The sequence below is a fragment of the Lipotes vexillifer genome, unplaced genomic scaffold (genome assembly GCF_000442215.2).
Source record: "Lipotes vexillifer unplaced genomic scaffold, Lipotes_vexillifer_v1.1 scaffold102, whole genome shotgun sequence".
NCBI lineage: Eukaryota > Metazoa > Chordata > Mammalia > Artiodactyla > Lipotidae > Lipotes > Lipotes vexillifer.
Genome location: NW_006786541.1, coordinates 447,244 through 461,598, shown reverse-complemented (window position 1 = coordinate 461,598; position 14,355 = coordinate 447,244). Strand labels below are relative to the sequence as shown.

The 14,355-nt window shown below is 42.5% G+C and overlaps 1 protein-coding gene across 1 annotated transcript in view; it reads left to right on the top strand.

The window, feature by feature from the left end:
• TLN2 (talin 2) overlaps positions 1-14,355 on the top strand; it is a 454,271-nt gene that overhangs the window by 318,742 nt on the left and 121,174 nt on the right. Inside the window, exons 23-26 of the mRNA XM_007458874.1 lie at positions 661-789; positions 1,961-2,074; positions 4,370-4,483; positions 12,632-12,766. Of these exons, the coding sequence (XP_007458936.1) occupies positions 661-789; positions 1,961-2,074; positions 4,370-4,483; positions 12,632-12,766 (492 nt within the window). The remainder of the gene's footprint in view (positions 1-660; positions 790-1,960; positions 2,075-4,369; positions 4,484-12,631; positions 12,767-14,355) is intronic.

Sequence of the window (14,355 nt, the reverse complement as noted above, 5' to 3'; positions counted from 1 at the left end):
TCTTTCCCTGCCTGGATAGGGGCATCGATTTCTCTCATTAGTACAGTTGGGGACCAATTCTACTTGGCTATATTTGCCAGCCCAGACTCTCTAGGAATGCAATTTCTAGACATGGTCTTTCTTGAACCACATTGGCTTATAGAATTTTGGATGGTGTTCCCATCCCCCCACTCCCTCCATCCCGGCCCCTGTGTTACACTGTAATCTTAGCCCATTCTCATTCACCAGTGCCGCAGGACAGGAGAATCTTTCAGCAGCAATATGTGCCTGTCACACCAATTAAAATAAAATTCTCCCTGAGAGATGTGATCAGGAGGGAGATTTATCTTAACATCTTTTAAACCATTGGGTTTCTCACCGCAAGGTAATTTATATGGATGATGAATGCTGTGATCTCAAGTGTTTAATTATTAATTTAATTTAATTATTTAATTTAATTATTATTGGATTTTTCTTGTTTAGCTGTGCAGTTTTGAAACATCCCCTGGTAGATATTTTTTTGTTGTGAGAGGAAACATCTTTATCATAAAGATACTGCTTTGGCTTCTCTCTTCCTGTTACTTGGAATTCGTAGGAAAAAGTAACATTGAAGGCATGAATTCAGCTTCTGTGGCATGCTGCCCCTTGGACCTCTTGGAATCTTTCTTTTCACCTTCATAGGGAGCTGCAGCCAACCCTGATAACGAGGACCAGCAGCAAAGGCTGAGAGAAGCTGCAGAAGGTCTCCGGGTGGCAACCAACGCCGCAGCCCAGAATGCTATTAAGAAAAAAATTGTCAACCGACTGGAGGTCAGTAAAGAGGCTGGTTTCCCAGGTTTTAGATTTGCATAGAGTCCATTGAAGGAATAAGCGAATTCATAAGGCGGTGCCCCTAGAAAGGAAGCTAAATCAAGATAGACAATGCAGTTTAATGCTTTAGGTGCCATGAGGAACTTGAATGGCTGGTTTAGGGACATTGTACGTTTATGTTCAGTGGTTTAGGTCCGTTGACACGGTTTGAAAAACTGCTTCGGTTCATGGTTGCACAATGCCAGAATCTTTTCAGAGTTTAACATTCTTGAACAGAATTCAAATTTTCTTTCAGGAGGAACCAGGTTTGTTGTGTTTTTTTTTTTTCCTGGCATTAAGGGGTGTACACGTTCAGAAAGGACCTTTAGCTAAAAATGTATATATATTGTTGGAGTTAATACTCTTTCACGACTCCCAATAGATGATAGGAACTTTGGAAGACTGGAGATGGGGATAAAGAGGTTTGGAAGCGAGTAATAAATACTTCTGTCATCTTTCAGAATGCTTATTTATTCTCGGGGAAAAAAAAAAAGTAATAGGCACAAATTCTGTAAGAAAATAAATCTCTCTCACAAATGTACACAGGAGATTCTTAGACTAAAATTTGGGGGCATTAGAGGCCAGAACCTGGCTCTAGTGAGGGACCCCTCCATGTGTAATCTGCTGGGTTCTGGAGGAAAGCTGACCTCCTTCTCCATGGAGGGAGACTAGAGACTAAACACGGTTAAGTACGCCGGTGGGGACACCTGGGCCTTTCTGAGCCCAGGCAAGTCAGGAGCCCCAGTGTTTGTGCTTGGTGCTTGACCCAGAGAGCAGCCCATTCTTCTTGTGAGAGAAATGTTTTTCTCCTAAAACTTTTAGACAGTGCCGCTTATCAGTGACATCACGGTCCTGGGACTCGTCCCTTGTCTTTTTGAGAAATGACAGATGAACATCGGAACTTGAGCCTGTCTTTTTCAGTTGTCCCAGGGTACTTAAACCAAAGGAAGACAACAGGGCGTAGCTAGGTTAGAATGTCATTGGTGCTGAAAGGGCGGAGTCTGTGCCTGGTGTGCCCTTTCTTGGAGCCGTGCGGTGACCCCCTTTAGTGGAGGGGATTTATATCAGTGTGCGTGTGTGTGTGTGTTTGCACGTGTGAACCTGCCTCACCTCCTCTTACTGTCCTCCCCAGGTTGCAGCCAAGCAGGCTGCAGCTGCAGCCACGCAGACCATTGCTGCCTCCCAGAACGCGGCCGTGTCCAACAAGAACCCCGCGGCCCAGCAGCAGCTGGTCCAGAGCTGCAAGGTGAGGCACCAGCTGCCAGAGAGCCAGGTCTGCTGGAGGAGACCCTGATAACATTAGATCGCCCAGTGCCCTGGTAATTCGGTTAAGACTGATCATCCAGGCTCCTAATCCAGTTTGTTCCGGCTCCCATGTTCCAGGTGTACACACACACGTCTGGTTTTTGTCTGTTAAGCGAATGGCCTATGTTTGGAAAGAGAACATGTTTTTCCCAGCATTGTCTTTCCTTTGTCTAGATTCTTTTCCTTCTTTTTGAGAGCACAAGTCAAGGAGGATCAATGACAAGGCCGTTGAGGGCTCTGAAACGGTAATGAATCAGTGAATTTCCAGAGTGCCTTCCTCCCTTTGAATGGTGGCCTTTGTGTTCAGTGTTCACTCGTTGTGGCAGGGGTGATTTCCTGCTTTGCACTGATGGCACCTGAGGATTTATTCATCCTGTCTGGCCTCGTTGCTGTTGCGCTCTGGTGCTTTCTGTGGTTGCCTCACTGATCTTCCGAGACCTGTCGCTGACGCCGTGCTTGATGCCAAGGTGCCACAGAGGGTGCCGTCCACCTCTGCCGCCTTCTCTGAGCGCCCAGAGTTAACTGTCCCGGGAGAGTCCTGAGCGGTGCCAAAGGCACATCTCATTGCCTGGCCATCGCCCCCATGTTGGCATCACGTCTGACTGAAGTTGCCTGCAGTGCTTGCAGTTCGCCGTGGGAGCTGGGTGCAGAGGCATCTTGGATTTGCGTGGGCTCTGAGCCTTCTCTCTCCTTTCTCAAGTCTCCTCTGTGACACCATTCACATGTGAGGGGTATTGCTGCTTCTACTTCAAAAGTGGCTTTACTACTGTGGGGAGACCACCCAGGGCACTCCACGTCCTGAATCCCAGTTCTCTGAGGCTAGCCCCTCACTGCGGAGCAAGTTTGCTCCGGTGGAAAAGCCTCAGCAATGCAGCAGGACCCTGTCCTCAGGATTGTGCACGTAAAGAGGGGTTTTTTTTTCTGAGAGCCAGGCCCCTGCTGCGGAGGGAGTTAATTTCCTGTTGGGGCCTGGCTTCAGCCGCCAGCAGGGGTAGCAAAATGGCATTTCCCCTTCTCAGGGAGCACATGCTACTTGTGTCCAGGAAAACAGTATGAACCTTCCCACTACTTTTTATGAGCAAACAGAACATACTCAGCCCGTGGGTATCTCTGTCAGGGAATGAGAGCATTACTGTTCATCAAGTTGCGGTGCAGAAGGTAAAGTGGGCCAAGTTCCTGGAGCCAGCAGAAGAGGATACGAGTGAAATTCTCCTGGAAATTTTTTTTTTTTTTTGCGGTACGCGGGCCTCTCACTGTTGTGGCCTCTCCCGCCGCGGAGCACAGGCTCCGGACGCACAGGCCCAGCGGCCATGGCTTACGGGCCCAGCCACTCCGTGGCATGTGGGATCCTCCCAGACTGGGGCATGAACCGGGGCATCGGCAGGCGGACTCTCAACCACTGCGCCACCAGGGAAGCCCGAAATTTTTTTTTTTAATTCTTGCTGGAATGGCCTCCTGAAAAGAACGTGTCACCAGGGTGGGCTGCTCTTGGGCCCTTCCTTAGCAGTGACGGTCACTGTGCCATGGCCTTTGAGGGCCTGGTTGGTCAGATGTGGCGTGGCGCAAAGGGACAAGCCAGAGGACTTGTAGAGAGGGAAAAGGCCAGCATCTCCTAGGCACCGTGGAAGACGGTCACTTTCAAGTGGTCTCACCTCGGGATGCTGTCCTCCCTCCCCTATCCCGGGCATTGGGTTTTCCCATTTGAGGAGTGAGAACACAGGAAGAGGAACCACAGTGACATGAAAGCTGACAGATGAAACGTATACCCGCAAAGTCAGACATCGAAATGCTGAAGTATGCTGTTAGTTGAGTGCTTCTCTCACTTTCTTCTGATCACTGGACCATATGAATTGAGTTTATCCACCTGTGAATTGGATAGATTCTTTGATGCTAGGGTTTTCAACCCTAACGAGCCAGGATGGTGTGAGCTGCAACTGGGGAAACTGTTTTAAGGCTTCGTTATGGAGAGTCGCCTTGTGCTGCGTGTATTGGGACCCGGGGGACCACAGGGTAGAGCGTGTGTGGGAGGAGCCTACCCACAGGTACTGTGTTGGCATCAGTGTTGGCAAGGGCCCAACGGGCTAAAGCTGCTGAGTGAATCCAAGGTCCGGGCCGGGCACCCCCGGGAGGGAAGCATCCACAGAACATTATCACTGGGGGCGTTTCCCCACACACCCCGTTTTGGTACGTCACCATCCTGGGTGTGCTCAGTTTTCATTTTCCTTGCTTCCTGTAGGCGGTGGCCGATCACATCCCTCAGCTGGTCCAGGGGGTCAGAGGGAGCCAAGCCCAAGCAGAAGATCTCAGTGCCCAGCTGGCGCTCATCATCTCCAGCCAGAACTTCCTCCAGGTACCACGGAAACATTCACCTCTGTCTTCCCCGGAACCTCAACCCACCCCCACCCCACTGCCCACTGGGCAGGGGGTGCCCTTTATCCTTAAGGAGAGGACTTCACAGATTCCGGAGCCGGAGCAAAGTCTTTGCAGTAAGCAGACCTGGAAGCAGTTTCAGGAGAGGGAGATGCAGCTTGGCAAAGCAAGATGCTGATATGCAGGGAAATTGCCCCAGGAGATGGCACATTATCCATTTTGCTATCTGTATTTCTCTTCCGTGAGGGAAAACATGTAATAAGCTGCACTTTTTGACAAAGAGCCTAGTATAGTAGTAAGTATTGCTTTAGGTTTGCTAGTTTCCAGAATACCTCATGCCATTATTCATAGCCAGGGAAATAAGAATCTGTGAGTGCATCTTCTCCAAAGGTGTGGTGGTTTCTTGTGGCAAATATAGAATTAGTAAGTATTGTCGGTCTTTGTGAAGTGTGGCTAGGTTCATTTTCTTTTTAATTAAATATAAAATGTGAATATTAAGTTGTGAACACTCCCTTTGAACATACTTCTTTCACATCTCTCGGCACTTTGTCTATTTGGATCTCCTAAACAGTCCATGTGGTTTGGCAAGTTTCTTCCTCGTCCCTGTCTATTCAGATCTGTACTTAAAGGACCCAGTGATACATCTCTTTGGTTGATTCTTCAAGAGCCGTAGCTCCAACATGCAGGGATACAACATGAAATGTTTGTGCTTCCTCACATTTTTTCTTCATACATATACAAATGTATTTATGTATGTATGTATTCTCTTGGGATTCACTGTGTATTGACTGTTTTTCATATTAACATTTATATTATGAATATTTGTGAATTTGAATCATATTCTCTCATATACTATACTCATTGTTTAGCTGTTCTGTCATTCAACATACAGGTTGTTTTCAGTTATTTGCCATCATAAACAACCTGTGATATGACGAAAAAAAAAAAATCTTGGTGTGTGCTCAAATCTTTGTGCCCCTCTTGAATTGTTTTCTTAGGGTAAATTACTAGAACTAGAATTGCAAGCAGCTTATTTTTATCTTTGAGACATTGAGAATTGTGGCTTGGACAAGTTGTTTGTCTTCTGCTGTAGGTGGTTACAGGTCCTAGAATCAGTTGTGTTGTCCCACTGCTGGCAGGATCATAGGGTCTTATGATAGTACAGCGTGGACGTGGTCCAGGGGTCACTGTCCCTGCCCTTGTTTTTCCTGTTTCTTTTGTTCTTTTAAGTTTGCTACTGTAGACAGATCAGATCTTAACAAGAATAAAGCCAGAGTCAGAAATAGAAGTGGAATCAGCAGATCAACAAGTTTTAAACTTTTTTTAAAGTTTACATTTTAAACTCTTTTCATACATGTGGTAAAATTGCCCTTCCAGAAGGATGAATGAATCTAAATTTACAACTAGCAACATATGGAGCACACTTTTTATTTATTTTTTTTCTGTTTGTTTTATTTTATTTTAATTTTTATTGGAATATAGTTGATTTACAATGTTGTGTTAGTTTCATGTGTACAGCAAGTGAATCAGTTATACATATACACATAGCCACTCTTTTTTAGATTCAAATGTGGGGTTACTTTTTTTTTATTGGAGTATAATTGCTTTACCGCGTTATGTTAGTTTCTGCTGTACAATGAAGTGAATCAGTTATATGTTTACATATATCCCCTCCCTCTTAGACCTCCCCCCCATCCCACCCATCTAGGCCATCACAGAGCCCTGAGATGAGCGTCCTGTGCTTTATAGCATGTTCCCGCTAGCTACCTGTTTTACTCATGGTAGTGTATATATGTCAATCCTAATCTCCCAATTCGTCCCACCCTCCCCTACCTGCTCTGTGTCCACATGTCTGTTCCTACGTCTGCACCTCTATTCCTGCCCTGCAGATAGGATCATCTGTAACATTTTTGTAGATTCCACATATATGCGTTAATATACGATATTTGTTTTCTCTTTCTGGCTAACGTCACTCTGTATGACAGACTCTAGGTCCATCCACATCTCTACAAATGACCCAATTTCGTTCCTTTTTATGGCTGAGTAATATTCCATTGTATATATGTACCACATCTTCTTAATCCATTCATCTGTCGTTGGACATTCAGGTTATTTCCATGTCCTGGCTGTTGTAAATAGTGCTGCAATGCAATGAACATTGGGGTACATGTGACCTTTTGAATTATGGTTTTCTCAGGGTATGTGCCAGTAGTGGGGTTGCTGGATCATATGGTAGTTCTATTTTTAGTTTTTTAAGGAACCTCCATACGGTTCTGCATAGTGGCTGTATCAATATACATTCCCACCAAGAGTGCAAAAGGGTTCCCTTTTCTCCCCACCCTCTCCGGCATTTATTGTTTGTAGATTTTTTTTTTTTTTTTTTTTTGCTGTACGCGGGCCTCTCACTGTTGTGGCCTCTCCCGTTGCAGAGCACAGGCTCCGGACGCGCAGGCTCAGCGGCCATGGCTCACGGGCCCAGCCGCTCCGCGGCATGCGGGATCTTCCCGGACCGGGGCACGAACCCGTATCCCCTGCATTGGCAGGCGGACTCTTAACCACTGCGCCACCAGGGAAGCCCTGTTTGTAGATTTTTTGATGATGGCCATTCTGACTGGGGTGAGGTGAAGCCTCATTGTAGTTTTCATTTGCATTTTGGAGCACACTTTTTAATACCTCTTTTCCAAGTTGGGAAGTCAATCATTCTTTTGAAATGTTTTTGAAATGTTTTTACTTGGTTAAGTTTTTATTATTTGATCTTGCATGTCCTTGATTTTCACAATGTTAAACATTTTTCACGTTTCAGTTATTTGTTTTTATTATGTGAACTTGTCTATTCATGCTTTTTATATACTCATGCTGATTTTTCTTATAAATTCTCATGAATTCCTTTAATATTAATAATATTAACTTGTGTCCTTGGTATTTATGATCTGGCACTTAAATTATTACAGCTTTACTAAGAGCCGTTGTATAGCATACATATTAAAAACCTTAAAATTATGTGTACTTTTTGGTCCAGAAACATTTATACAAAAAAATTATGAACGTGTACAAAATTTTAGTTACATAGGTGTTTATCATATCATTGTTTATTATATTTGAAAACATGGAAAGATACTTAACAATACAGGACTGAAAAGTGATAACTGATGTATCACAGGGTATTACATAGCTATGAAAAAGATAGACTATGTGGAACAAGGAGATTGGAAAACAGAATAAATAGTATTATCTTACTTTTGAAAATATATGTGCCTGCACATATGTGCCTTCACCCATGCATGGTGAAATTGTCCTGGGTTCTGAGATGTGAGAGGTCACTCGTTTCATTTTGTGTCCCTGTATTTTTCTAAATAGTCTATTACATATATTTGAGACACAGGTTAAAGAGCTATTCCAAGAAACACAAACATATTTAATAAGAAATTCCCTTTCAAATCTGTTTTAAATAAGAATTTCAAGCCACTAGCCCAATTTTACTCCCCACTCCACCCCAAAAGACGCATACTTTTTTTTTGAATACCTTTATTGGGGTATAATTGCTTCACAATGTTGTGTTAGTTTCTGCTATACAACAAAGTAAATCAGCTATATGTATACATAGATCCCCATATCCCCTCCCTCTTGAGCCTCCCTCCTACCTTCCTTATCCCACCCCTCTAGGTCGATACAAAGCACCCAGCTGATCTCCCTGTGCTATGCAGCAGCTTCCCACTAGCTATCTATTTACATTTAGTAGTATATATAAGTCCATGCCACTCTCTCACTTTGTCCCAGCTTCCCCTTCCCTCCCCCTGTCCTCAAGTCCGTTCTCTACGTCTGCATCTTTATTCCTGCCCTGCCTCTAGGTTCATCAGTACCGTTTTTTTAGATTCCGTATATGTGTGTTAGCATATGGCATTTGTTTTTCTCTTTCTGACTTACTTCACTCTGTATGACAGACTCTAGGTCCATCCACCTTATTTCACATAATTCAATTTTGTTCCTTTTTGTGACTGAGTAGTATTCCATTGTATATATGTGCCACATCTTCTTTATCCATTCATCTGTTCATGGACATTTAGATTGCTTCCATGTCCTGGATATTATAAATAGTGCTGCAGTGAACATTGTGGTGCATGTATCTTTTGGAATTATGGTTTTCTCAGGGTATATACCCAGTAGTGGGATTGCTGGGTCATATGGTAGTTCTATTTTTAGTTTTTTAAGGAACCTCCATACTGTCCTCCATAGTGGCTGTATCAGTTTACATTCCCACCAATGGTGCAAGAGGGTTCCCTTTTCTCCACACCCTCTGCAGCATTTATTGTTTGTAGATTTTTTGATGATGGCCATTATGACGGGTGTGAAGGGATACCTCACTGTGGTTTTGATTTACGTTTCTCTAATCATTAGTGATGTTGACCATCTTTTCATGTGTTTGTTGGCAATCTGTATGTCTTCTTTGGATAAGTGTCTACTTAGGTCTTCTGCCTATTTTTTGATTGGGTTGTTTGTTTTTTTGATATTGAGCTGCATGAGCTCCTTGTACCTTCTGGAGATTAATCCTTTGTCACTCGCTTTGTTTGCAAATATTTTCTCTCATTCTGAGGGTTGTCTTTTCGTCTTGTTCTTGGTTTCCTTTGCTGTGCAAAAGCTTTTAAATTTCATTAGGTCCAATTTGTTTATTTTTGGTTTTATTTCCCTTTCTCTAGGAGGTGGGTCAAAAAGGATCTTGCTGTGATTTATGTCATAGAGTGTTCTGCCTATGTTTTCCTCTAAGAGTTTGATGGTGTCTGCCCTTACATTTAGGTCTTTAATCCATTTTGAGTTTCTTTTTGTGTATGGTGTTAGGAAGTGTTCTAATTTCATTCTTTTACATGTAGCTGTCCAGTTTTCCCAGCACCACTTATTGAAGAAGGTGTCTTTTCTCCATTTTATATTCCCGCCTCCTTTGTCAAAGACAAGGAGACCATCTGTGCATTGGTTTATCTCTGGGTTTTCTATCCTGTTCCATTGATCTGTATTTCTGTTTCTGTGCCAGTACCGTACAGTCCTGATTACTGTAGCTTTGTAGTGTAGTCTGAAGGCAGGGAGCCTGATTCCTCCAGCTCCGTTTTTCTTTCTCAAGATTGTTTTGGCTATTTGTGGTCTTTTGTGTTTCCATACAAATTGTAAACTTCTCTTGTTCTAGTTCTGTGAAAAATGCCATTGGTAATTTGATCAGGATTGCGTTGAATCTGTAGATTGCTTTGGGTAGTGTTGTCATTTTCACAACGTTGATTCTTCCAATCCAAGGGCATGGTATATCTCTCCTTCTGTTTGTATTGTCTTTGATTTCTTTCATCAGTGTCTTATAGTTTTCTGCATACAGGTCTTTTGTCTCCTTAAGTAGGTTTATTCCTAGGTATTTTATTCTTTTTGTTGCAATGGTGAATGGGAGAGTTTCCTTAATTTCTCTGATTTTTTCGTGGTCAGTGTATAGGAATGCAAGAGATTTCTGTGCATTCATTTTGTATCCTGCTACCTTACCAAATTCATTGATTAGTTCTAGTAGTTTTCTGGTGGCATCTTTAGGATTTTCTATGTATACTGTCATGTCACCTGCAAACAATGACAGTTTTACTTCTTCATTTCCAATTTGTATTCATTTTATTTCTTTTTCTTCTCTAATTGCCATGGCTAAAACTTCCAAAACTTTGTTGGATAATAGTGGTGAGTGTGGGCACCCTTGTCTTGTTCCTGATCTTAGAGGAAATGCTTTCAGTTTTTCATCATTGAGAATGATGTTGGCTGTGGGTTTGTCATCTGTGGCTTTTATTATGTTGAGGTAGTTTCCCTCTAGGCCCACTTTCTGGATTTCTGGAGAGTTTTTATCATGAATGGGTGTTGAATTTTTTCAAAAGCTTTTTCTGCATCTGTTGAGATTATCATTTTTTTTTAAGTTCATAGCATATTTATTGTTAATGAATTTTTCCTAGTTAGTATCTGAACCATATATACACTTATAAAATAAACATGATACCAGATGCTACAGTACAGGTTTTCTTCTTTTTAAATTTTCTACATCTATACTCTCATATTCCATGTGATCCAGTTCTCCTACCTCTTCCCTCTATTCTTATGACTTTGAAACCTTCAGCCAGGCAGCACTCCATGATGCCATTTGATACAAACACCATCACAAATACAAACACAAACTCAGGCACTTGGATTACAAGGCAATCAAATGGTTTTATCCTTCAGTTTGTTAATATGGTGTATCACATTGTTTGATTTGCATATATTGAAGAATCCTTGCATTCCTGGGCTAAACCCCATTGGATCATGGTGTATGATCCTTTTAATGTGCTGTTGGATTCTGTTTGCTAGTATTTTGTTGAAGATTTTTGCATCTGTGTTCATCAGTGATATTGGCCTATAGTTTTCTTTCTTTGTGACCCTCTTTGTCTGGTTTTGGAGTCAGGGTGATGGTGGCCTTGTAGAATGAGTTTGGGAGTGTTCCTCCCTCTACTATATTTTGGAAGAGTTTGAGAAGGATAGGTGTTAGCTCTTCTTTAAATGTTTGATAGAATTCACCTGTGAAGCCATCTGGCTCTGGACTTTTCGTTTGTTGGAAGATTTTTAATCACAGTTTCAACTTCAGTGCTTGTGATTGGTCTTTTCATACTTTCTCTTCCTTTCTGGTTTAGTCTTGGAAGGGTGTGCTATTCTAAAAATTTGTCCATTTCTTCCAGGTTGGCCATTTTATTGGCATTAGTTGCTTGTAATAGTCTCTCATGATCCTTTGTATTTCTGCAGTGTCAGTTGTTACTTCTTTTTCATCTCTAACTCTGTTTATTTGAGTCTTCTTCCTTTTTTTCCTGATGAGTCTGATTAATGGTTTATTAATTTTGTTTATCTGCTCAAAGAACCAGCTTTTAGTTTTATTTATCTTTGCAATTGTTTCCTTCATTTCTTTTTCATTTATTTCTGATGTGATCTGTATGATTTCTTTCCTTCTGCTAACTTTGGGGTTTTTTTGTTCTTCTTTCTCTAATTGCTTTAGGTGTAAGGTTAGGTTGCTTATTTGAGATGTTTCTGGTTTCTTGAGGTAGGACTGTATTGCTATAAACTTCCCTCTTAGAACTGCTTTTGCTGCATCCCATAGGTTTTGGGTTGTCGTGTTTTCATTGTCATTTGTTTCTAGGTGTTTCTTTTATTTCCTCTTTGATTTCTTCAGTGATCTTTTGGTTATTTAGTAGCATATTGTTTAGCCTCCATGTGTTTGTATTTTTTACAGTTTTTCTCCTGTAATTGATATGTAGTCTCATAGCATTGTGGTCCAAAGAGATGCTTGATAGGATTTCAGTTTTCCTAAATTTACCAAGGCTTGATTTGTGACCCAAGAGGTGATCTATCCTGGAGAATGTTCCATGTGCACTTGAGAAGAAAGTGTATTCTGTTGTTATGGGATGGAATGTCCTATAAATATCAATTAAGTCCATGTGGTCTAATGTGTCATTTAAAACTTGCATTTCCTTATTTATTTTCTGTTTGGATGATCTGTCCATTGGTGTAAGTGGGGTATTAAAGTCGCCTACTGTTATTGTGTTACTGTCAGTTTCCCCTTTTATGGCTGTTAGCATTTGCCTCATGTATTGAGGTGCTCCTATGTTGGGTGCATAAATATTTACAATTGTTATATCTTCTTCTTGGATTGATCCCTTGATCATTATGTAGTGTCATTCCTTGTCTCTTTTAGTAGTCTTTATTTTAAAGTCTATTTTGTCTTATATGAGTATTGCTACTCCAGCTTTCTTTTGATTTCCATTTGCATGGAATATCTTTTTCCATCCCCTCACTTTCAGGCTGTATGTGTCCCTGCATCTGAAGTGGGTCTCTTGTAGACAGCATGTATATGGGTCTGGTTTTTTAATCCATTCAGCCAGTCTGAAGACACATACTTTCTGTTTCAAACATTCCTAGAATGTACTGCCCTAGAGTATCTGATTTTGGTTGGCAATTTTGGGGGGAAACTAGATGGTTTTAATATTCCTTGTTTTAGGGCAAAGTAAATTCTGGCTGATAAGGGGGCATTGTTGTTTGGTTCTCTACTCTGACTCTTGCTGCCCAGGAGCTGTCTTACTTTCAGCTTTTCTCTCCACAGCCTGGAAGCAAGATGGTGTCCTCTGCTAAAGCCGCAGTGCCCACTGTCAGCGACCAGGCTGCAGCCATGCAGCTGAGCCAGTGTGCCAAGAACCTTGCCACCAGCTTGGCAGAGCTGCGTACCGCCTCGCAGAAGGCAAGTGGACCCTTGTCACGGCAGTTAGCTTGTCAGGAGTGGAGCTTTTAATTCCTTACTGTTGGTGTGACCTGGGTGCTCCCCAGGGCCTGAACACTGCCTGGCATATTTCTTGGTGCAGTTGTCCATTTCATCTGCTTGACCACTAAATATGCTCGTGTGGATTGGCTTTTGCCACTTTTAGCCGCTATCACCTCGACTTAGTTATCACCATCTGGTTACAGATGACTTTGGTTAAACTATGCTGAGTTGCATACTTCCCCTCCTCCCCTGCCCTGGGACAAGCAATGATCTATTTCTCACAGTCTTAGGGGAGACCGGTCATCAGTTTCTTGGTGCCAGGTAAACTGTGGGCATAGTAAGTGATGATATCTTCCAGGTGTTATCTTGTGAACTTAATAACATTATATAGGCAGCAAATCTATTTTGGAGGATCATCTATATTGTCTTTGCCCTGAGAGGTTTCCACCTCTTAAATGGGAGCATTCACCTTAACAAGATCCTCAATAGAACAGAACTGGGGGTTAATGCATTTCTGTCTCTGGTATGTGTTAATTACCAAAGGGCCTCATTACTGTACTGTTTGATGTGGTATTAGCATGAATTCATTTTTCCTCATTGTAACAATCCCTTTATAGTAACAGGCAGCCTCATATATGAGCAAGGGAAGAAGGTTAGAAGCTGATTTGAATTTGTAATATAAACAGTGCACTGTATCACCAAAGAAAAATATCCAGCGTTTTAGGTTATATCTAATGAAAAAGTTATTTTGAGCTCTCTTTCTCAAAGAGAGGTCCAGGGACCATCTGCACTGGAATCACATGGGGGCATTTAGGATGCAGGCTCCTGGGCCTCACCTCTGAGCACCCCAGTCAGAATCTCTGGTCATAGAGCCCAAATATCTGCATTTTAACAAGTTTCCTCAGTGACTGAACGACACGCCCACCTCCAACAACCGCTTTGGAGCAGTGAGCCCCGAAGTGGGGCTCAGGCAACACTGTGCAGTGGATTCAGGAAGACTCTTTTTATGATTTTAGTATGTAGTTTAAGGGTTAAGAATACAGGCTCTAGGGCTTCCCCGGTGGCGCAGTGGTTGCGAGTCCGCCTGCCGATGCAGGGGACGCGGGTTCGTGCCCCGGTCCGGGAAGATCCCACATGCCGCGGAGCGGCTGGGCCCGTGAGCCGTGGCCGCTGAGCCTGCGCGTCCGGAGCCTGTGCTCCGCAACGGGAGAGGCCACAACAGTGAGAGGCCCGCGTAACGCAAAAAGAAAAAAAGAAAAAGAAAAAAAAAGAATACAGGCTCTAAAATCAGACCACCTGCATTCAAATTCTCGCCTTACCATTGACTAATTTTGTGACCTGGGCAAGTTAATTAACCTCTCTTTGCCTCAGTATTGTCACCTAGTAATACTCACACATAGATATCCATCAAATAGTGTGTAGGGCTGCTGTTGTTACTATTATCTAAAAAAGAAAAAAGTTAAGATACACCAGTATTTAATATACTTGTATGTGTATAACTTACTAACATTTACGTGTATAATTTATTAACATGCGTGTTGGGGGTGTGTGATCAAAGCATTTGGAGA